The sequence below is a fragment of the Scyliorhinus canicula genome, chromosome 25, assembly GCF_902713615.1.
Source record: "Scyliorhinus canicula chromosome 25, sScyCan1.1, whole genome shotgun sequence".
In the NCBI taxonomy this organism is placed as follows: Eukaryota; Metazoa; Chordata; class Chondrichthyes; order Carcharhiniformes; family Scyliorhinidae; genus Scyliorhinus; species Scyliorhinus canicula.
This window is the reverse complement of record NC_052170.1, coordinates 3,957,713-3,980,456: the sequence shown is the minus strand read 5'-3', so window position 1 is coordinate 3,980,456 and position 22,744 is coordinate 3,957,713. Positions and strand designations below refer to the sequence as shown.

General features: G+C 43.7%; 1 protein-coding gene across 10 annotated transcripts in view; it reads right to left on the bottom strand.

The window, feature by feature from the left end:
- Positions 1–22,744, bottom strand: part of cacna1ab (calcium channel, voltage-dependent, P/Q type, alpha 1A subunit, b) — a 617,073-nt gene that overhangs the window by 180,268 nt on the left and 414,061 nt on the right. For 6 of the 10 annotated variants that reach the window (XM_038784774.1, XM_038784770.1, XM_038784769.1 and 3 more), the window contains exons 21-25: positions 18,688–18,753; positions 9,021–9,899; positions 6,865–7,331; positions 6,030–6,168; positions 2,358–2,487 (exon numbers count right to left, since the gene is read on the bottom strand). In XM_038784774.1, coding sequence (XP_038640702.1) covers positions 2,358–2,487; positions 6,030–6,168; positions 6,865–7,331; positions 9,021–9,899; positions 18,688–18,753 — 1,681 coding nt within the window. The remainder of the gene's footprint in view (positions 1–2,357; positions 2,488–6,029; positions 6,169–6,864; positions 7,332–9,020; positions 9,900–18,687; positions 18,754–22,744) is intronic. The other 4 variants (XM_038784777.1, XM_038784773.1, XM_038784776.1 and 1 more) reach the window with 1 other exon arrangement.

The window sequence follows — 22,744 nt, the reverse complement described above, 5'->3', positions numbered from 1 at the left end:
CTTGGGAAGACTGGAGTATGCCAGAGTGATCAAGGTAGCGGAGCATTGTTTAAGCACCCAATGATCTGTTTGAGATATTACGCCTGGCAACATGGCCCTTGTTATATGTATACTGCCACCATTTGTGTAGGTTGCACACCAGAGTCATGAGCCAATGGTTCCCTTGGCTCCAATAGCGAAGGCACAGGGAACGGAGGCAGAATAAATTCATAGGGCTTGATTCAACTAAATAGGAACAAAGTCCCATAGAGAGCATGTTTATCTGCATGTTTCCCGGCACTCACAGCGGCAAGAAACACATGGCTATATGTGACTCGCCAGCGGGGAACGCACGGCCGAGGCCACACGTAACCCTGTTTTGTACACTGGAGAGCTTCGCTCGCCGGAACTCCCCAGTGTCGTGAGAGATCGGGATGCCATTTTTAACTGGCGTCCCAATCTCTGAGGCCCCCAAAGCAACCCCCGACAACACCCACCCCCGAACGCAATATTGAAGAGTCCCTGGCCCCACTCCTCCCAACACCCATGCAGGGCACATGCAGCCCGATTGCACACGCAAAAATGCTAGCCTGGCACCTTGGCTGTGACAACCTGGCACTCTGTCAGTGCCCCTGCCAGCTGATGATAGGCTGGCACTGACAAGATTCAAGGCCAGCACTAGCAGTGCCCGGGCACGACACTGCCCAAAGGGCATGCAGCTGGGGGCCTCCGATCCCCTAGGAGACCCCTATGAGCGTCATTCCATCTGGTTCTCATTTGTGGGGGGCCGTGTTGAATGAGAATGGGATGGATTACCCACTCTTTGCATACAGAGTGTCAACGTCCTTTCTTCTACAACAATGGGTAGCAAACAGAGAAATATTGTCTCCAGCCAGAAGGACCCTGCTACAAAAAGGTCACAATGACCGCTGAAACCACGAGAATTACTTTGCCCTCCTCCAAGGCTGCAGGCCTACCTGTAACAGGTATCTGACTTCAATAAACACCTCCTTAATGAAATTGAGATTCTTGCCACACAGCTCCTCGCTGAGTTTGAGAAAGGAGAACTTTTTCCCAAAGATCCTGTGTGGGTTGGGTCCCATGCTGAAATCCCTTCTCCCCCACTGGTGAGCAGCTTGTCTTCTTCTGAGCCAGCCCTGCTCCTCGCCCTGTTAGGCTGGAGGCAAAGGGGGTCAGAAACTGTATCATCCATAAGGGAACACATGATCTAAGCAGATCACTTGACCTGAAAACCAAGGCCTTCACCAAGTGTCGTACACCCGCCTGAAGATTTAAGTAGTAGTGCAAGCCTCCAAACATTTCTACTAACTCAGCAACATATGTTCAGCTGAGTGAAGTTAGAAGGCATCACCTGGAGCGTTCAAGTCGAAAACAGAATCACTATCATCAAATCAGCCTTGCATGCTAATGGCTGTCATCATCTGCTACTCTGGAAACATTTTGGCACGATGTAACCGAATTACAACAGAGTCCTGTGCCAAGCATGTTCAGCAGGGTGTCTCCTGGGACTTTGTTACAATCCAGGGCCCCAGTCAGAAATGCCCCGCCGAGGCCGCACTTATGTCCCGTTTTCTGCACTTTGACCTCCGCTCGCCAGGACCGCTCAGTGCAGGAGGCGATCGGGGTGCCATTCATATTGGCCAGTCTACAGAACATGACACGCCCCCCCCCCCCCCCCCACACACCCAAGTGATGCTCTATCTGGTCTCCATTTCTGGGGAGCAACACTGAACGGCGCTTGTCTGGGGTCTCCGAGGTGAAGGGGTTAGATCCTAGGGCCTCGGTAGATCAGGCAAACCCATATCAGAGTGAGACTAGTGTCTCGCTCTAATATGCAGTTTTGCCAGATGCTAATCCCACCCACGATCAACGGGTTTCAGATCGCGACGTCTTGTGAGACCCCGTCAGACCCTCTCACGAGCTGCGGCGAACCGGGTAGATCCGAGAAGAGGAATCTCCCAGCATCTACCGTTCGCCTGAATAGGGGAGAGGTGCAGCCGGTCGATCGCACCCTTCATGTTTGGCATATGCTGCTAGCTCACGCATTAACAACCTGCTCAAAATGGAGGCAGGGACAACCCACATCAGAAGGACACCATTTTGACATGCAAACAATATGGGCACTACGCAACTGAATTCAGTGAATGTAGAAACAGAAGTGGATAATCCTGCCTATTCAATTTGCTTTGCCATTTTGTTAACCATGACTGGATTAATTCTCTACTCTTCACTTTATCTCCCCTCTTTACAACCAGGATTATTCTCGTTGTTCTTTTCTATCGGTTCGAATGCAGCAGTGACCCTTTTGAAGTACAGTGACAAAATAGTTTACTAAATATGAATTAGCCACAGCTTACGTTATTTCTTGTGGCATTTGGTTCGACGGGATCTTCCGCAGCCAGAGCAATGCTGCTCATTGTGATGACCATGAGGATACACATTTCGAAGTAGCGTAGATTTACAATGTAATGGCAGGCTCGGCGCAGTCTGTCAAGAAAGTTTTAAAATAATTAGTTTGATTGCAACCATTATTGCTGGAGCTTTAGAAAACGAAAACAAATTAACCATACCAACTGTGGTTGTAAGAAAGTGTCAAAGTCTTGATGAGAGTGATACTGTTTCAGTTAACAGGGATACAGAGCTGGGTATTTGGCCCAGGCGTGCGTATCCCCTGCTCCATCTCACTTCTAAGCCATTTTTGTGGAGGAGGCAAGGCTACCCATCTCCACACGGCACCCAAGTGATAAAGCTCAATAAGAGGCACTTTACTCCAATTAAGGAAGCTGATTTGTATTTTTCAATTGGTTCACACAGGAGGTGGGGTCCAGTTTATGTGCCTGAAGGTGGCACTCCAGTTGAAATTGCAGCCGTCAGCGCTCAGCAAGATCCAGCAGCTCTGGCTCAGCTGCAAAGGCTACTTTTTACTTTAATATTTGAAAACGTTGGAGGGAGTGTGATTTCATGTTGAAGCGTCCACTCTCTTACTTACCTTGCACACAGACTGCTGCTCCTTGAAGCTGGAAGACCCCTGACTGCCCCTTCAGTTTCAATGGCCCAGCCCATCATATCTAATTGGACAGCATACCTATCCCCATGCCAATTAAGAAGTAAGCCCAAGAAAATCCACAGCAAGTGAGTCCCTCCCTCTCCCTGGAGATGGGTTCAACTCTCGCAAAGAGCCCTGACCCCTGTTTCGTGCCCCTGGATGGAAAATTCAGCCCACTAGTGAATTTATACTTGATAATTCCCTCATCGCTTGCTCCATCATCAGAAAGCTGCAGCCGAAGGAATTGAAGCCCAGGAGAAAGTGGTGGAACAATGCAGCAGTTGGGTGTTGAGAAAGCAGCAGACTCTCATATGTGGGACGGGATTCTCCCAACGGGAGTCTAAGTGCCGACGCTGGAGTAAAAACCGGAATGTTTTACTGCGGTGTCGGCGCCCGTTCCCAGACCTCTATTCTCCCCCTCCGTGGGGCTAACAGGGGCTTCGCGGGATTTACGGGGGCGGGGCCTCAGCACGGTGTCAGAGACCCGACGGCGCATAAAAGACACGGCGCCTTGGGGCCCGCGCATGCGCAGTTGGGCAGTGCCAACTAGCGCATGTGCAGTGGCCGTCCTCCCCCAGCCCGCCCCACACAAACATGGCGGATGGATCCAGGCTCAGCGGCAGAAGAAAGGAGGCCCGCCGACAGAGAGGCCTGCTCGCCGATCGGTTGGTCCCGATCACCTACCGGGCCACTCCGGAGGCCCCCCCGGGAACAGAGCCCCCCTCCCCCCCCCCCCCCCCCCCCAAGCCTTCGTGGTGAGTACCCGCCGGCAGCGACCAAGTGTGGATGGCGCTGGCGGGACTGGGCCGTTTACGCTTGGCCCATCCGGACTGGAAAATCGTCGCTCACCGTTTGCACCGATTCTCCGAGCGGCCAGGCGCGATTCACGTGGCTCTGGTTTCGGGGTGGTGGGAGAATCACGTGCGGGGGTTGGGGTGACGTGGCACGATTCGCGCGGCGCCCCGACGATTCTCCCACCTGGCGGAAGGGGGGCGCGGAGAATACCGCCCAATGAGTAAGTAATAGGCTGAGGACAAAGAGGGGCACTGGGAATGGACGCTCTGCAATCGGAATTTGTTGTCAGATATTAGAATGACAACTTATCACTATTTTTGATAACTGGTGGGTGGCTCTGGTGTTAGGATGAGGTGTTAAGGTGGCATTCAATTACATGAAATTTCCATTCCCATGGAATCATTAATGAAAAGTACTACATGGAGTGATTACTTCCTGCGTTGCGGCTCTCAATTCCCAAAAACATTTCTTGTGTTTTTTAATTAATGGGGTGGTACAAAAGGGAGACAAAATGGGCTCCAACCAAACACATCTTCCCCTCCCCTTTCAGCATTCTGAAGATACAACTTTTGAAATTGTTTCAGGAGATGTGGGCCAGACCAGCATTTGTTGCCCTTCCCTAATTTCCCTTGAGCTGAGTGTCTCGCTCGGCCATTTCCAAGGGCAGTTAAGAGTATTTGCTGTGGGTCTGGATTCACATGTAGGCCAGACCAGGTAAGGACGGCAGATTTCCTTCCCTGAAGGACATTAGTGAACCAGATGGGTTTTTACCCCAATGGAGAATGGTTTCACGGTCATCATTAGTGAGACTAGCTTTCAATTCCAGATGTTTACTAATTGAATTCAAATTCCACCAGCTGCTGTGGTGGGACACGGATTTCACCCGTAGAGGATTAGCCCGCCTCTGGATTATTAATCCAGTGACATGACTACTACTACTAATAATAATCGTTTATTGTCATAAGTAGGCTTCAATGAAGTTACTGTGAAAAGCCCCTAGTGGCCACATTCCGGCGCCTGTTCGGGGAGGCCGGTGTCAGGGGTCAGGACGGGAATTGAACCCGCGCTGCTGGCATTGTTCTGCATTACAAGCCAGCTGTTTAGCCCACTGTGCTAAACCAGACCCTGTACTATATTTGTACGATAATTGTACTATATACAAAGCTCGCCGACATTTGTCTTGCACAGTTTCCAGCTAATTCCCTTTCCATCCATCCTTGTTTCTGCTCTTTCCCAGGATCACCAGGTGGAGAGGCGAAGCCTTTGAAGGTGTCCTTTCATGTTATTTCATCCACCAGGACTTGTCTGTTCAAACTCATGGGAAATCTATCAAAGTCTTTGGTGCTGTTATGCCACTACAATGGGCCTCCCATGTATCAGGCAACACAGCAAAGGTCCAACTTGGATAATGCCTGGATTTTGCTTGCTGGTGGGAATCCCGCTGATAGCCTTTCATAATGACTAATGACCGCTAACAAAGTAAACTGGGCTAGGGTCAGAATGGAATTGTAATGACAGGTGATATGTGCTGTCCCTGTTCTATAGAAGACAGGATAGGGAAAACCAGCCCTTGAAATAAACAGTCCTAAGAAATGATAATTGGGAAGATACCCGATAAATGGTATGGAAAAGGCAAGACGTTGCGGGTTCAAAGTTAGAGCTGCTATCCCAGAAAGAATCAAGCTTCCACGTAGATAGTGGAGAAAATAATCTTAAAATGATTTAAGAAAGAGATAAATGCTGTGCCTGGGGACTATAGCTAGTTTACAGATGTACGAGCTGGAATATTCTAAATCTCCTTTCTCATTCATATTTATTTTGTGATCTTTGTCCCCTTAATCAACTTTCTGGAGAGTCACTGCTGGAATTACAGTAGCTTGATCTACAACTCCACTTTTCCAGTGACTTGCCTAGAGATGCCTATTGCTGCCAGCAGCTTGCTGCTGGCTTTACAAGGAGGTGGAAGGCTTGATATCATGTGGACCTCGGGCCTATCTAATTAGATGCAGAGAATTTCAAAGTTTGACTCTCTGTCTCAGCTTCTCAATGCATACAAAAGATTGCAACTCTTTTTCCTTCACTGAAAGTGTGAAGAAAAGACCTCGGAAATACATCTGGAAAAGTCTCGGCAAACATAGTTTAGATCTTCATCGGTCCAAATTCTGACAAGTATTTGAAAGTGACCTACGGATTGGTGGTGCTCAGTATGAACATGGAGCTATAGGGTGGCATTGGCTTTGGTCCATCGCCATCATCGTCCCCCTCTTCCTCTTCTTTCTTTTCTTCTTCCTTTTTTGGCAAAGCGTCGGTGTTTGCATTTTTGTTAACTGAAAGAAAGAGACCAATTTCTTGTTTTTGATTTTACATGGCTTGTTCATGTTCTGGATTTTTATTACATAGGAATGCTATCTTCTTGAAATTGGTATACAAGCAAACATAATATTGAATAATCAATGGTCTTGTTTGCTACACCACAAAATCACTACACCTTACTCCAGTCTCTTATTTTTCATTTCATTTTTACTGTTCATACTTCATTAGAGTCAACATTTCTAGAATACCAGAGTTCAAATTCTAATGGGAAAATCCATTTTCTCATTGTTAGCTGAATATTTTTAAATAATATTAAACTGTATATAACATGAGGAAAAGATGAGCACCATATATGGTTCTGTCCAGAAACACTTTAAGACCAATAGCAGATAGTCCAATAATATCAGTGAGATTAGTTTTTTTTTAACAATGGGTTTGGATATTTGCAATTGCCAAACCAGCTCAAGAATCTACACAACTGAGTTTGCATTCAATGTGATTATACATAATAGCACAGACGTGTAATGTTGTTCAAAAAACACATGCACGTGTGCGAGGTGTTGTGCCAAATCTAATGATTTCAGAATATGTTTATAAAGAATAGATCGCCACTTTGTTCCACATAGTGCACCTCTCTCTCATGCCTTGTATCAATCTAACATTAAAATGTTGAATAATTATATACATTAACTTCTTACCAACAGTCTTACCTTGCAGGGTAGGATCTGCAAACGGAATATTAATAGTTGTGTGTTCAGGTTTCTTCGTATTTTTTGCTGGATTGTTGGGATTGGTTGGATTAGTAGGATTGGTAAGGATAAGGCTGTTCTCTGGGTTTCCAGGATTGGTAGGATTTCCAGGGGTAGTGGTTGGGGCCTTACGATTAGCAGTATTGTGGGGATTGGATGGGTTGCTGGGATTATGAGGGTTAGTGTGGTTTCCAATTTTTCCTGGATTATGAAGATTGACAGGATTGCAAGAGTTGGCCGGATTGGTGACATCCCTGGGGTTATTGGTATTCCTGGGATTGGGAGGTTGGGTGGCCAGTTTGCTGTTTCTGAGGTTGTCAATATCTTCTGTCTGTTGTCCATTCTGCCTGTTCATGTCCTGTTGTACTGGCCGTGTGGTAGAAAGGGCTGGCCCACCTGAAGCAGGAGGAGCATTTCCTTGGCTTTCTCTTCAACAACAAAATGGAATCGCAGGACAGAGAAAGTAGAAGCAAAATACATAAATTACAACAATGAAAAAGCTCAACTCAAACATCAGAACATACATTGTACAGAGGATGCCAAAAGCACTGCAACAAATTCACCCAAGATGTATTTACATACAAGATTAAATCCATACGTGTCCTGATATTTATTCGACAACCGATATAAGAAACTGATTCATATAATCCCTAATGTGTAGAAGGAGGCTATTCGTCCCATCGAGTCTGCAGCCCTCCGAAAGAGCACCGTACCTAGATCCAGTGCAGATTCGATGGGCTGAATGGCCTCCTTCTGCACTGTAAATTCTTACAATTCTATGAATGCACTGGAGTGCCAGCCTACATTATGTATTCAAAACCTGGCTCAGCTGCGACTTGAATTCACAATCTTTTGACTCAGTGTTAATAATTGGGCTAGACTGACAATACTCCTGATCTGTGATGTTTTGAGTGTTTTATTCAGGCGCCCATCATTGATTGCTTTAATGGCATACAGACTGCCACTTTAAGGCATCTAAAATTAATTTGGTAGACTAGAACTTGAGTAAAAATATATTTTTGTTCAGCTTTTCATCAAGACAATCGCAAGAACACCAATGTCAGTCAGGGGAAGCAACAACTTTATACTCTAATGAGAAGAGAGCACTGACTGGTTTTCAAGTGGGCTCTGAAAGATAGGCATGTTGCCATGGAGAATGCAATTTGATCCTGATTGGTTAAAGGTTAGCCTGAGGAATGAGTCAGCGAATTGTTGTCACTTATTTTGTTTAGCTGAAACAAGTGCAGTGTGTGTATATGTTCTTCCTGTCTGGAAAGAATAGAGCCCTGTGTATTAATGAATATTAATCAGCACATGCAAATGCACCACACTGCAAGCCTGACTTGTAACATTGGTGCCAATTTAAGTGCGAGTATTTTGCAAGGTATGTAGGTCATGCATCCCAGAGACTGGTAGATGTATCAAACAGCATGTCCCTTCCACTGTCCATAACAGGCAAGATACAGACTTTACCAACTAACCCTGCTCACAAAGCACAGTGTCCAACATTAGATTTGATTCGGTGATTGGACAACATTTGCTACATAGCCCTCATTGTGCTAAACATTGTGCGTCAACCGATTTAAGGTTGTCAGTCGGGCTCGCAGTGTGGCGCCTTTGTGAGTACGGAAAGCCACATATATTAATACACTTGGCTCTGTTCTTTGCAGACAGAAAGAACATGTACACACATTGCACCAGTTTCAGCTAAACAAAGTGATAGCGATTCGCTGGTTCACTCCTCAGGGCAATGCCAAACAGAGTCAAGCTGCCTGGTTTAAATTTTTAAACAATGCTTGGCAGTTAATTATCAGTCACTATTAACGGGTGCATTCTCCATGGCAATGCCTCTACCAATCAGATTCCACTTGCCAACCAATCAGCAATCTTTTCTCATACAGTATGAAGTTTTGTTTCCCCAGACATTGATATTCTTGCGATCATCCTGATGAGTGCAAGACAGAAAACTTTGACAACATGTATTTTTTCAGCAACATGCATCTAATATTATACAATACAAGCTGGGCAATGAGTTTTACATTTCATACAATGAGTGTTCAGAAACTTAACCATATTATCTTAAATATTTTGTTAAATCACTTGAAAACATTACATACTTCTTCCGTTTGTGTCTCCTTTCCTTTGCCATTGGATCCTTGTCGTCTCTCTCTTTTTTTGCATCATTGTCATATGTGGATTGAGCATGTCGGCTCCTCCGCCGTTTCTCCGGCCCATCTGGATTCTCGTTTTCCCCGCCTCCTTTCCCTTCCTTGCTGCCCCTTGGACCCTCCCTGTGCTTTGAACGCCTTTCGCTTTTGACACCCTCCTCTACCCCACTGATATCATGGCTTTCTGCATTACGCCGGTGTGGCCTGTGCCTGCGCTCTCTATCTCCCTCAGGCCTTGGGGAGGCACTTCGGCCTTCTTTGCTTACTCCTGGTCTGTGTTGGTGCCGCCGGTGAGACTCATTGGTTCGATTCCTCTCACCGTCACCATCCCTTGTGCTTTTCTCGTGGTTTCCTTCCCGGTCCCTTGCGCGGTATTCCACATCTCTTGGAACATCGCGATTGGATTCTCCTTCTTTACTGTTACTACGGTACCTCCTGGGCCTGTCTCCCTGTTCCAATACACCCACTTCCCTCTCGGATGTCCTCTCTTTGTTTGGATCGTTGGCTCGTTCATGGTAACGAGTCTGTTTTCTCAGGAATTCCTCAGCCCTCTGTTGACTGCTTCGCTGATCGGCTGAGGGTTCCGAAGGCCTGGTTTTGTTAGTGTTGTTGTTCCTGTTTTCCTGAGGGTCAACGACCAAAGGTCGATCCAGGTGTGTTTTCATGTCACGTCGAATATTCATTGAGTAGGCCATTTTCCATCTCTCATCGGGGTCTAACTCATTGTAAATGGCTTCCCGACTGGTCATCAGATTTTGCTTCCTCATCTCATTCATTCGCTGCTCCCACACTGTCTTTCCATGTTTCTGGTTCTTCTGTTGGTCTTTCCTGTAAAGAAAAAACAAGTTACCAGGTTGACTGGCCAGTGCTGTATCCACAATTAATTATGCAATAATACCTAAAATCTGTCTGTTTGTGTGTTGAGTTTAAGCCCACTCGTTTTCAAAAATCAACTTCACCCACTTGCTCTCTCATTATATTTCAAAGCTCTCGCCCTCCAGGGGATTGTCTAATTGTCTCTGAGACCTTCTGTTATGTTCACTTGAATGGATTTTCCTCATAACTTGATTAGCCTTTCGGCGAAAAATTCATTTTAACTCTCAACCTCATTTTGCTTATTTTGTATTTGTGGCTCCTACATTAGCCAATGTGCCTTCACCAATCAACTTCACATCCTTCAAAACTTCTACTGAGTCACCTCAACATTTCTTCACTAATGGAAACAAATCCAACCACCTTCCATCTACCCTTATAACTTTTATTTCTCACAAATGGAATCCCCTGTTGCACCAACTGCCATCAAACATTTTAGAGTAGAGTTTCTGCTTTGATTAAATATTGGATGGGAAAGGCAAAGTCAGAGAGCAGCCATGAAGAAGGTTTAGCATCTTTAAAAGTCTCCAGGTCCAGATTAAATGTATCCCAGACAGTTAAGAGAAGCAGGGGATGAGATAGTGGAGGCCCTGGCCAAAGAAGTAAGTGTTTTTAAATATATGGAAGTAACAATTTTAAATAACAGAAAACTATTTCAAAGAACTGTGCATAATCATTCACTAGTTTCACTGGCATGTACTAATCAGTTTCTTAGTGAATTAAAGTTGCCCATTTGAGCCGTTCCATCTAAAAACACGGCTTTAGAGAGAGAACAAAAAAGGTTTACCAGGAACTTGCCTGTTATGAAGGTATTAGCTATGAGGAGAGATTGAATAAACTGGGATTGTTCTCCCTAGAGAGATGGAGGCTGAGAGGCGACCTGATAGAAGTTTATAAAATTATTAGGGGTATAGATAGGGTGAACAGTTGGAGGCTTTTTCTCAGGGCAGAAATGACAATTACAAAGGGCCACAAGTTCAAGGTGAGGGAGAAAAGGTTCAGTGGAGATGTGCGGGGGAGGTTTTTTACACAGAGGGTTGTGGTGACCTGGAATGCACTGCCAAGTGAGGTGGCTGAGTCAGATACGTTAGCGACCTTTAAGACTTATCTGGACAGGCACATGAACAGACGGGGTATAGAAGGATATAGGCTGCTGGTCTAGATAGGACACATGATCGGCGCAGGCTTGTAGGGTCCTGTGCTGTATTGTTTTTTGTTGTTTATTTTAAGAACCTTCTCAAAGGGCCAGAAACAATCCCAATTAGCGAAAATTTACAGTGCCGATTAATTTGATGCAAAGCTATGGTCAGCTTTGGGAGCTTTTTAAAACTGCATTAAAAATTGTAGAAACTCAATTTTCCCTGGACATAACTTGCACCTCAAATTTCTTGACCTTTTGCGCTCTGGCCAATATCAGGCAAATTGCACTGTAGCAGAAACTCTATCCCACAATTTTGTATTTTAACAGCAGACGTTGACTCTGTGTCAAGTTAACATATTCATATTGTCACTGAAGTCAATGCATTAACCATGACTAAAATGTGGTAATTGTAGTGATGACTACTTTTGGAATAATATTTTTGAATTGTTTGGACTTCAGCTAAACAATAAGATAACATAGATCAAACGAAATCATATTTGTATAAATGACGGTATAAATTGGACCTTCTCAAAATCTCACACTTGGGTACTTAGGAACCTATTTATGAAGTGACTTTAAATCAATATCCTGTATGAAGCATAGGTTCCACAAAGTTCTCATGAGTTGCGTATCCCTGGTTAGGCCTACATTTATTGTCCATTCCCTAGTTGTCCTGGATACGCCTATGTAACTTCAGAGGGCAGTTAACAGTTAACTAAACTGACATGGAACTAACGCCACATAAAGGAAGGACTGGGCAACAGTCCTGAAGGACATTAGTCAATCAGTTGGGTTTTTTATGAAAAACAACTTTAAAAGATTACATGCTTTTCTGCTTGTATCTCCTTTCCTTTCAAACTAAATCCCTGCTAACTCTTTTTTAAAATTACATGGCATAGGAAGATTGAACATAACAGTTTCCATTTTGCTTCTCTGCCCCCATCTCGATTCACCTTTTCTCTGCCCTTTTCCTTCCAATCCAATATTAATCTACTTCAACATTTATCTTGGAGGTGTAGCTCTTCCTTTTCTCGGTTTAGTGCTAACTAGAACTGAAAATTGGGCAATTTATATCTCTGTTTTGGTACCCAATTGGAAATATATCAGAACTGAGAGGTTACACCTATCAGGAGTTGGCAGGGTCTCCTCTTTAGAAAAGATAATGCTAATGTGTGACCTGATAAAAGTCTTAAGAATTATGAAAACATTTGATAGGATCGACGTAGAAGATGTTTCCACTTACAGGCAAGACCAGAACTGGAGCCATAAATATAAAATACTTGCTCATATACCCAATAAGGAATTTAGAGGTAACTTCTGATTCAGAGATTGGTGCGGATGTGGAACTTTCTACCACAAGGTGAATAGTATAGATAAATTGAAGGGAGAAGCGCGATAAAACACGAGGGAGAAAGGAATCTGCTGTTGGGGTTGACGAATACAGGTGTGAGGAAAATCGTGTGGAGCATAAGTACCAGTATGACCATGTTGGGCCAAATGGCATATTACTGTACTTTGGATACTATGTAATACAATGTATCGAATGGATTAACAATGTCAGAGATCAATTTCACTTAGGACCTTACAACCACCAGAAAGAAAAGTTTTTTTTTCTCATTGATTTAGCCTGAAATTGAACCCAACTTCTAGAAAGAAAATTCTTCTAATTGACTGCACACCTGGATGGCGTTTGGGGTTGGAAGATCTGCAACGCAGAAATGGCCTATAGTAATGGCAATATCAAATGGAGAGCCTTCTTGCCTCCAGGGAAAATAATATCAATACATTTTTATTTGATTTAGTTAAACTTCAAACTGAACCATGAAAAGAAGCAGAAAACATAAAATTATGATGAACAAAAGAGAGAAAATGTAAGATGGAGCCGAGTTTGTTGATGCACTCAGTGCCAATGCCTACTTACCAGAGTGCAAATGAAATCCAGTGCATTCCATGCAGCATGCAATCAGTTAAATGTGCAGAGTTCAACATGAGCTGCTTTGCAAGGTAGGAAACTGGAACAGCAAATTCAATATTTTTCTTGATTCTGTCCCCTCCCTCTTTTCCATTTTCCTTCATTGTGTATTTATTTTTCACCAGTGGGAGAATGACTTGATCTATCACATGGATCAACCAGAAGGCTATACAATGCATCAATAACATCATATAGCTGCATCCGAATGCCTTGATTATCCATTCCTGGTGAACTTAGCTTATTGCACTGATCAAGTAATGCAATTGGAATAGAACACATGCACAGTGTCAGCAATGTGAACCTACGGGTCAGATAATCCGTGTTTAAGTTCTGAGTAAAGATTTGCGTACTCAATCATAAATGATGTGTCTCACCTCCGAGGGAAGAGACAAGCTTGGAGGATTGGAAACATCGGCACACCTGCTCAGTGCTCATCATGAACTGGAACTGGGAGCATACAGCAGGATGAGAAGCTCCTGGAGGTAATATAGTCTCCACCTCAGGGCATGCTATCTGATGGTGTCTCAAAGACTATCGCTGATCACAAGTGTAACAGCCAGAGAGAACATCGGGGAGCATAACTTAGTCTACGCACACCTGTTTGTGTTGGGGTGTGGATGGATAGGAGGTGAGGGGGGACTGGGGTCTCCACCAGAACCGCTTTGAAACCTGACTGACTCCATTCATTAACCAGAGATAATACTCCATTTCCACCTGCAAAGTCAACCAGTGAGAAATTAAAATGCAAGTAACAAAATGATGAACATTAATGAGAAAACCAAACAAAATAAAAGATTAAAAGGAATTTATTTCATGCATCGTTACTGCAACAAAGTCCAAACACATAAGTGGTGCACACAATTCTCCTGCGTAATCAACAAAAGTGGTTTCATGAATACACCAGTTTGATTCCTTTTGGCGTGAAGGACAGAATTTTATGATACTGGAGATTGTCCCACTGCAGGAGTGATTTACATAGGCATGGACTTTCCGCTCCCTACCCCATGGGAATTGGCATGGGCGGGAACGGAAAATCTGGAGAGCAGCCAAAAGTCTGTTGACTTTGGGCAGGAATTTCCAGTTCCACCAGCCCCACCCAAGGGATACGCTGGAGTGAGACCGTCCATTGCAAGAGCAAAGCCCAAGGTGTGGTTACAGCTTCCCTGCAATCTCTCTCTCCACAGAAAGAATACCGATATATTGAACAAATAATTTAGTTCATGGCTTTTTCTTTTACCCTTTCCTATCCCAGAAACATTGAAGACACCCAGTTGAAACCAACACATGGACCAGATAACTTACAAAACATGACATCAGTCACTTTATAATTTAGGTCAATTAGAACAAGAAAATTCCATTGACATCTGTATGAAACCTAACACAACGTTACTCCTGTCTGTCCATAAACAATACGTGTTTGACTCCAGTATATAGACACACACACATCTATTTATCTATTATATGTATATTTTTTTACTTTTAAGTTGAATTTTAATACATTTTTATTTCCTCAATGGGTAACCATCACCAGTGCATGCAATCAACATACTATCCATCAGTGTATACATTTTCTTTGACAAAGCTTTGACAAAGAGTCATCCAGACTCGAAACGTTCGCTCCCTTTTAGCTCCCTTCTCTCTCCACAGACGCTGACAGACCAGCTGAGATTGTCCAGCATTTTCTGTTTTTCTTATAAATTTTTAAAATTCATTTACAGGGTATGGGCATCGCTGGCTAGGCCAGCACTTGTTGCCCATCCATAATTGCCCGTAGGAAGGAGGTGGTATGCCTTATTGGACGTCTGCAGTCTCACATTGCTCTGTCACTCATACACACTCGGTCACTCCCGCGCACACACACACTGTCACTCTCGCAGACACACTCTGTCACTCTCGCAGACACACTCTGTCACTCCCGCACACACTCTGTCACTCCCGCACACACTCTGTCACTCCCGCACACACTCTGTCACTCCCGCACACACTCTGTCACTCCCGCACACACTCGGTCACTCCTGCACGCACTCGGTCACTCCCGCACACTCTGTCACTCCCGCACACACACTCTGTCACTCCCGCACACACACTCTGTCACTCCCGCACACACACTGTCACTCCCGCACACAAACCGTCACTCCCGCACACACACCATCATTTCCGTAAACACACACTTCGTCACTCCTGCACACACACACACATACCCTGTTACTCCTACCCTGCACACATGCTCTTTCACTCCCACATACACCATCACTCTCGCAAACGCACCCTCTCTCACTCATTCACACATACTGTAACTGCCGCACACATACTTACTCCTGCACGAATACACACTCACACCTGTACACGCACACTCAATCCCTCTCTGACTCCCGCACACACTCTCACTCCTGCACACACTCTCACTCCCGCACACACACAGGGCGCGATTCAATGGGAACATTTCTACATTTCTAAGAGTCATTGTGGACATGTTTGGTAGTGTTCCTCGATGCCATGTTGGCAAGATCATGGCCCGTATTCAACAGCACTTAATGCCAAAAATGGGCCCCCCGAGTTTCTTGTCATTACTGATGTCTTGCCGTCTGATTCGCCGGACTTGCGCTCCAGTGTCTCGGCACTAACGAGGGAAGCTGCTTTTAAGTACTCCCTTACCCCTCACTCCAGTCAACACACAAGCAAGGCGGCGCGCTGACCTGCTCCTTGCTTTGCGATGCTGATCTGGCCAGGCCTCTCAGCACTGTAACTGAGAGGTGGCCCATCCTGTTCACCCGAAGGAGTTGGAGGACCAGCAGCAGGGCCAGCAATGCTGCCCGGGAGACAAGGGCAGCGGCCGTCAGTATAGGCAGCATGACCAGGAGGCCAGCCATCCAATATCAGATGACCTACGATCTCCAGCAAGCTGCAAGAAGTTGCCACTTCTGTCCTGGCATCAGTTCCGCCTGCTACCCCTGGGGTAGAGTCCCACAGATCCAAACCCCCCCCCCCAGTGAGGTCCGGGCCCTGATGATCACGTGGTTGACTGAAGAGAGCAGTCACTGACAGCAAGGTTGGCCTGTGCCACAGAGGTGAGGATCCACTGCCACTTCACTCAGATGACCTGCCTCAAGTCAGTAGTCACTGCTTTATCAAGGTACAGTCTGCGGACAGCTTTCACGTATGCCTGCCAGTTCCATCCTTAACTTAACTGCTACTAAGATCTTGACTCCTTTGAGTAGGGGACACTTGAGCCTCCTTGCATCCCGTGAGCCATTTGTAAAATCAGAAAAGCTAGAAAAATTCCTGATAATTGGCTATTTCACAACCTTAATTACCTGCCTGTTGCTGAGGTGTCTGCCACTGATCCATCACGCCCCCTGTATATCATAAAACTGCTCAGTGATGGGATGATGTCAGGGACTCCTCGCCTCCCATGCCTCTTAACTGCTGTTCCCACTTCCCAGACCTCCATTCTCACTGCCATGGATCCAATAAGATTCAGCCCAATGTGACATAAAGCCCTTGGGAGATCACTCTTCGATAGCAGGAGGATGGTGGGAGAGGGGAATTCACTTGATTCTCGTTAATTATGTAAATTTATCCTCTAGATTGCTAGCCACAGTTCATTTCTTTCAATATTTAAAAACCCTGGCTCAATTTCTTTCTCAATCCCCTTTCCTCCACGCAAACCCATTTAGCTTACGAGCTTCTTCTCATAACTTATAGACCCAAGCCTGACTTGTGACAAAATCAAACGAGCCATGGTTTCATTAAACACAAAGATCTGTCAAAATGTTATGGTAATACCTGAATCAATCTTGCCCTCTGGAACTCAGCTGTCGATTGGTTCCATATAAATTATGCCCCTCTCATACCATGAACCACAGTTATTGAAAAATAATGCACATCATGAATACACATTAAATCAAATTAAAATGGAATAAGTACTAATTAAAATAAAGAAATCTTAACTGCTTAAAATACCATTTGGTGTTGTTCCCATTGCAAACACTGATGTCAGGAACATAGTACGTGATAACTGTTCTGCTCAACAAAGTGAATGTCAGCAATGGCTAATGGCTTGTGGATTCACAATAAAAAATAGGAAGTGACAGTAAACTTCACCAGCACAGTGGGAATGCTAGGTTTAAAAGTAATGGGTATTTCAAACAAAGTAACAAACTGTGTTCATTGTTACAAGATCAGAGTGATTTAATCAGATTATCCTGTTTGAATTAGTTAGAACTACAAAGATTACTGTGTAATGGCCCTCATTCTCCATACCCAGGTCTATTGGATGTTACACCCATTATTGTTGAGAATCACAGTTTTCCTCTCTATGTTTCACCCCCCCCCCCCCCCCCCCCCCCCCCCCCAACGGCAACCTCCACACACCAATGCTGAACATGCAGTATCCTTCCTCAAATGCGCATAATATATTTTTACGCATATAGTTCACTCTAAATAATTATCTCAGACATTTCAAGCACGGCTCATTCTTCCCTTTCGAGGAGTGAATTTTGAAACTCTTAGAAATAGAGCTGTGCAGTTAAGAAAAAGACTTCATCTTCTCTTGATTTCTATTGGAGTCCAAATCAACTCCCTGGTTATTGTTGTCTGCATATCTTCACATTCTTCCTTTGGAGAAGTAAAGGATGGATTCTCAGGCTGCTTAGCAGTTTAATAAACCGAGATGTGAGCACCCCTTTCATGGCCACAACCAGATTTGAATATAGTCCTACATGGAGGGAGGATTTTATGGGCTCCTGCAACTCAATCAGTTGGGGAAGGGAATGGAAAGGTTAGACACCTATAGGATAAAACTGACTTAGAGACGGCAATGCTAACACACTGTTCAGTCAGGGCACTGCCAGGAACGACCAGGGAGAAAAAAATATGTTGATATTAAAAACAATATGCGTTTTCCCCTTTCGTTTGGATTAGTTATGAAACTAATACAGATAAGTAAAATGTTGTTTAAGTCATCCATTTGGGTAACAAAGGGGTCAACCGACATAGATAGGCAAGGTAACGGTGATGTTCAAGGGGCCAATAGTGGGACTATGGCAGTGGAATAGTTGGAGGTTGGCCATCACGTGTTCAAAGTTCTTGGAATATGCCCAACTGAAGTTAACTGAAACTGAGCTAAACTCATTCTACAGTCAGTAGACAGAGCAGTTTGCACTGGATTCGAGCACAGGTGCCGCAGATTAAAAATCAATTAACTAATTCGCCGCTGCCCCTGGCTAATATCATTGTAAATTTAACTGGCAAACATAGCATTCAATATAATTTGTGATTTTACAATCCATATATATTTTACATATGAACATACCATCAAAATAATGACAAAAAATACACAACATAAAATTAACAGTATAAATACCACTCACGTATCAGTTAAAGCTCTACTTTATAAGCAAAATAATTGTCATATTGGCTTCTAAGAAACAGAAAGGTGGGACTTACAGATTAGATTTGACAGCATTGGGCACATCTCAACATTGCCTCAATGTATGTTGTAAAGATAATATATACAAAAATTATTCTACAACAGCGATCAATTCCTAGTATGAGTTACTTGGATGTTTTTGTGGGGGAAGCTCTAGTCTTTTTGTTTCATTTCTAACCTGCACTACATGAGTACTTACATTTGAGTGCAGGCATCATGGTAGTAAACTGAGGTCCTAGGGGAAGGGGGTCTTACCCTCTCTGTACTGTTCAGACATGTGGAAAAAGTGTCAAAGTTCAGAAGAATGCTCTTTGTTACCAAACACCAGACGAAGTGCACACATTCTGGGATTCTTTTACTCACGACTGTTATGGTTACTTTTTGCTTTCAAACTTTCTGAAAAATTGACTCAAATAAAATCAACAGTTGCCCCTTGGGGACAAAACAATAAAGTAACTTTGTCCGTTGATATTCAAGAATATCAAATTCCCTTCAAGGTTTGAGTATTGGATTCTGTGGTGTAGAACGAATGTGAGATGAACTTTAGGTGGAGCCAATCATATGAAATCTACTTGTTAACACCATCGCCATGTTAGTATCAATTAGTTGCCATGAATTGTAGAGGTTTTTTTAAAACAATGGTTCCTTAGTTTATGTTGTTATTGAATGTTATGGATTGATGAACATGATTCACCCAACACAGCTCTAGTTGCCCAAACTCCCTCATGTTTCTGTGCGGAGGAGGCCAGGTAAAGGCTTTCACCAGAGGGAGGGGCAATTCAGAGGAAGAATTCCTCTCACTCTAGTAGCTTTTCCTTATCTCCGAACAGCAAGTCTTGGGGAAACATAGGCAGATGTTGAGACTTGTTGGCAGCTCTTTCATGCAAACATACATGCATATGAACATAGCAATTAGGAGCAGGAGTAGGCCATTTGGTCCCTTGAGTCTGTTCCACCATTTGATAAGATCATGGCTGCTCTGATTGTGGCCTCAACTCAACTTTCCTGTTTACCCTTTGACTCCCTTGTCAATCAAGAAGCTAACTAACTTAGTCTTAAAAACACTTAATGACTCTACCTCCATTGCTTTCTGGGCCGGAGAATTCCACAAACTAACGACCCTCAGAGAAAATAATCCTCCTCATCTCCACCTTAAATGGGAGACCCTTATATCTAGATTTTGTCCCCTGATTCTAGTCTCTCTCACACAAAGGGAATCATCCTATTCTCACCCTCCACCCTGTCCAACCTTTCCCCATAAGATCACCTCTCCAACCAGGTATCAGTCAAGTGAATCGCCTCTGAACTTCTAATGAAATTCTATAATTTTTTAAGTAAGGAGACCAAAACTGCATTTTGTACTCCAGGTGTGCTCTCACCAACATTCTGTACAACTGTAGCAAAACGTCGCTATTTCTCCAAACTAGGAGGAGTTGGACATTCGGCCCCTCAAGCCTGTTCTGCCGATATTCCATTCACCTTGCAATAAACAACAAAATTCCATTTGCTTCCCTGGTCACTTGCTTTACTAGCTTTTTTTGATTCATGTACCAAGACACCCAGATCCCTCTGTACCGCAGAGTTCTGCAATCTCTCTGCACTTAAATATAATATGCTGCATTTTATTCTTCCTGTCAAAGTGGACAAGTTCACATTTTTCCACATTAGACTCCATCTGCCAAATCTTTCCCCACGCACTTAATCTCTTCACAACTTATTCTTCGACCTAGCATTGCGTCATCAACAAATTTAGCAACCATACATTCAATCCCTTCATCCAAATCTTTGATATGATTTGTAAATAGTTGACACCCTAGCACTGATCTCTGTGGCATTCCACCGCTTACTGCTTGCCAACCCAAAAATGAGCCATTTATTCCTAATCGCTGCTTCGTTAGCTAACTAATTCTCTATCCATACTAACATGTTACTCCCTACACCACGAGTTCTGATTTTGTGTAATCACCTTTGAAGTGGCACCTTATCAATTGTTTTTCAAAAATCCAAGTATATTACATATACAGGTTCCCCATTATCCACTCTGCTTGTTACTTCATCAAAGAACTCCAATGAATTAGTTAAACATGATTTCTTTCCCTTTCACAAAATCATGTTGACTCTACCTAATTGCATTAAGGTTTTCCAAGTGCCCAGCTATAACTGCTTTAATAAGAGCTCCTAGCGTTTTTGCAATGATAGATACTAGGCTAACTGGGGCCTGTAGTGTCATGCTTTCTGTCTCCCTTTGCTATTTTCCAAACTGATGGGAGCTGTCCAAGATCTTGGGAATTTTGGAAAATGACAACCAATGCATCTATCTCTGCAGCCACTTCTTTTAAGGCCCTAGGAGGCAGGTCATAGGTCCCAGGGGCTTGTCACAAAGCACTTGCTGAGATAGAACTTGTCACCCAGAAACCCAAGAATAGAGAAAGTGTGAAAATGCCTTGGAGAATAACCTAAAACTCCTAAAAGCCTATTTTTAAACAAAAATGTCAGAAAAAGTGTATTTTTCAGTTCAGCAAAGACACCCTCTACCAAAATCCTGCAACTCATAAAATCCTTTAACTTTCATTTCATTCTGGCTTCTACATCAGAAAGTGATAGAGAGAAAAACAGAAGAGTCAGTTAGGCCATTCTAATGTGCCCCCGGATGGACACAGTGCAGTATTTCGGGACTGGACTGGCCTATTGAGTTTGGAGGGTCAAAATAGGACACGGTGAAAAATACCACAAAATATACAGATCAATGAAAACTTAAAAGTATAATAATTCAATAAAAAGAAGAGGTTAGGCTAATTGTGACTGGTATTTTCATGTTTCCCTGGTTTGAACTGAGCCAAGGAACACGATTAAAAAGCAAAGTTACTGAAACTTTTCTCTCATTTAATCAAAATGTTCAAAAAATCCAATACTCCAACCATTTGACGTGATGTCACAATTATATGATGTTGACCTAGCGTTTCCGAAACGTGAAGTTAGTTTGAAGGCTTCTCCAGCCTTGAGGATCCTCGGCCAGGGTTGCCATGGCGCTCGGTCAGGAAAGTCAGGTGCACCTTAAGATACCTTACCTTACAAAAAATATACAATTTAAAACCTCATAGACATCAATCAGCAAATTGCTATACGATGGTATGATCCGAAGGAATGACAATTCAGTGATTTCTTAAACGACGTTATGTATTAATAGATGCGATGAAGTTGTTCAGAGCTGACCCGACTCAAAGGGCAGCACCACCCTTGGCAAGATACCTAGTACCGAGTTAACCTTTTAAATTGCCCCACACTTTACTTTCCTTGCTTCCGCAAGGTGCCAACCTTAGTTGGGGTATGCATTTGCAACTCTCCAGTGCCATTTGACAATTTTATAAATTATGAGGATTTTAAAGTGTAGTTTTATAGACTAGCAATATGTCACTGATAATAGCAGAAATGAATTTTGCATCTGTGTGACCATACGTGGTATACCATCACTTGGAAATGTCATACAAGCCCATTAGGGATTTGTACACCACTATCAAGGTATGAATTAAAATTCAGTTTTTGATGTTTTATATTCATTTGATATTCATTGCTGGATGTTTGCAAAAGGTCATGCTCCTTCAGGATATACAAGCTGCCAAACATTCCAATTATTTCTTCCCTGCTGTCCCGGGGACACTGGTGGTGTGATTTCAACCCTGGTTTTTCATCTCTATGTTGTGAGCCTTCAGGGGGGATCGCCACAAAATACCTGATCATAGTTGAGCCTGATTCTGTCTTACTCTGATACTAACACAAGAACACCTTGCACCAGATAATTCTGTACGCAAGAACAGGATCTCGTTCACTGCCCTCCCTAACAGCACTGTGGGTGTGCCTACACCACAGGGATTGCAGCAGTTCAAGAAGGTAGCACACCATCAAGGGCAATTAAGGATAGCAATAAATGCTGGCCTAGCCAGCGATGCCCACATCCCATTAATAAATTTTAAAGAATTCCATGTACCATGGGCCAGTGTACCTCTCGCTGACATAGCAATAGCAAAGAAGGATTGCTTGAACATTTTTTACCCTGATTTTCCTCACCTGTCCTGAAGGGACCTACCCGTGGACCACTATGGTTTCACAGAACCTATTAATCTCCTGGTGGCTTACTTAAATGGCTACAGAATGGCCTTTTAGGCTAAGTACTGAAGGCATCCAGTCTGAAATAATTTGTCTTTAGTATGAAACAGGCAGAGAGGGTAGGGAATAACAGAGTTACCAGGTACAAACTT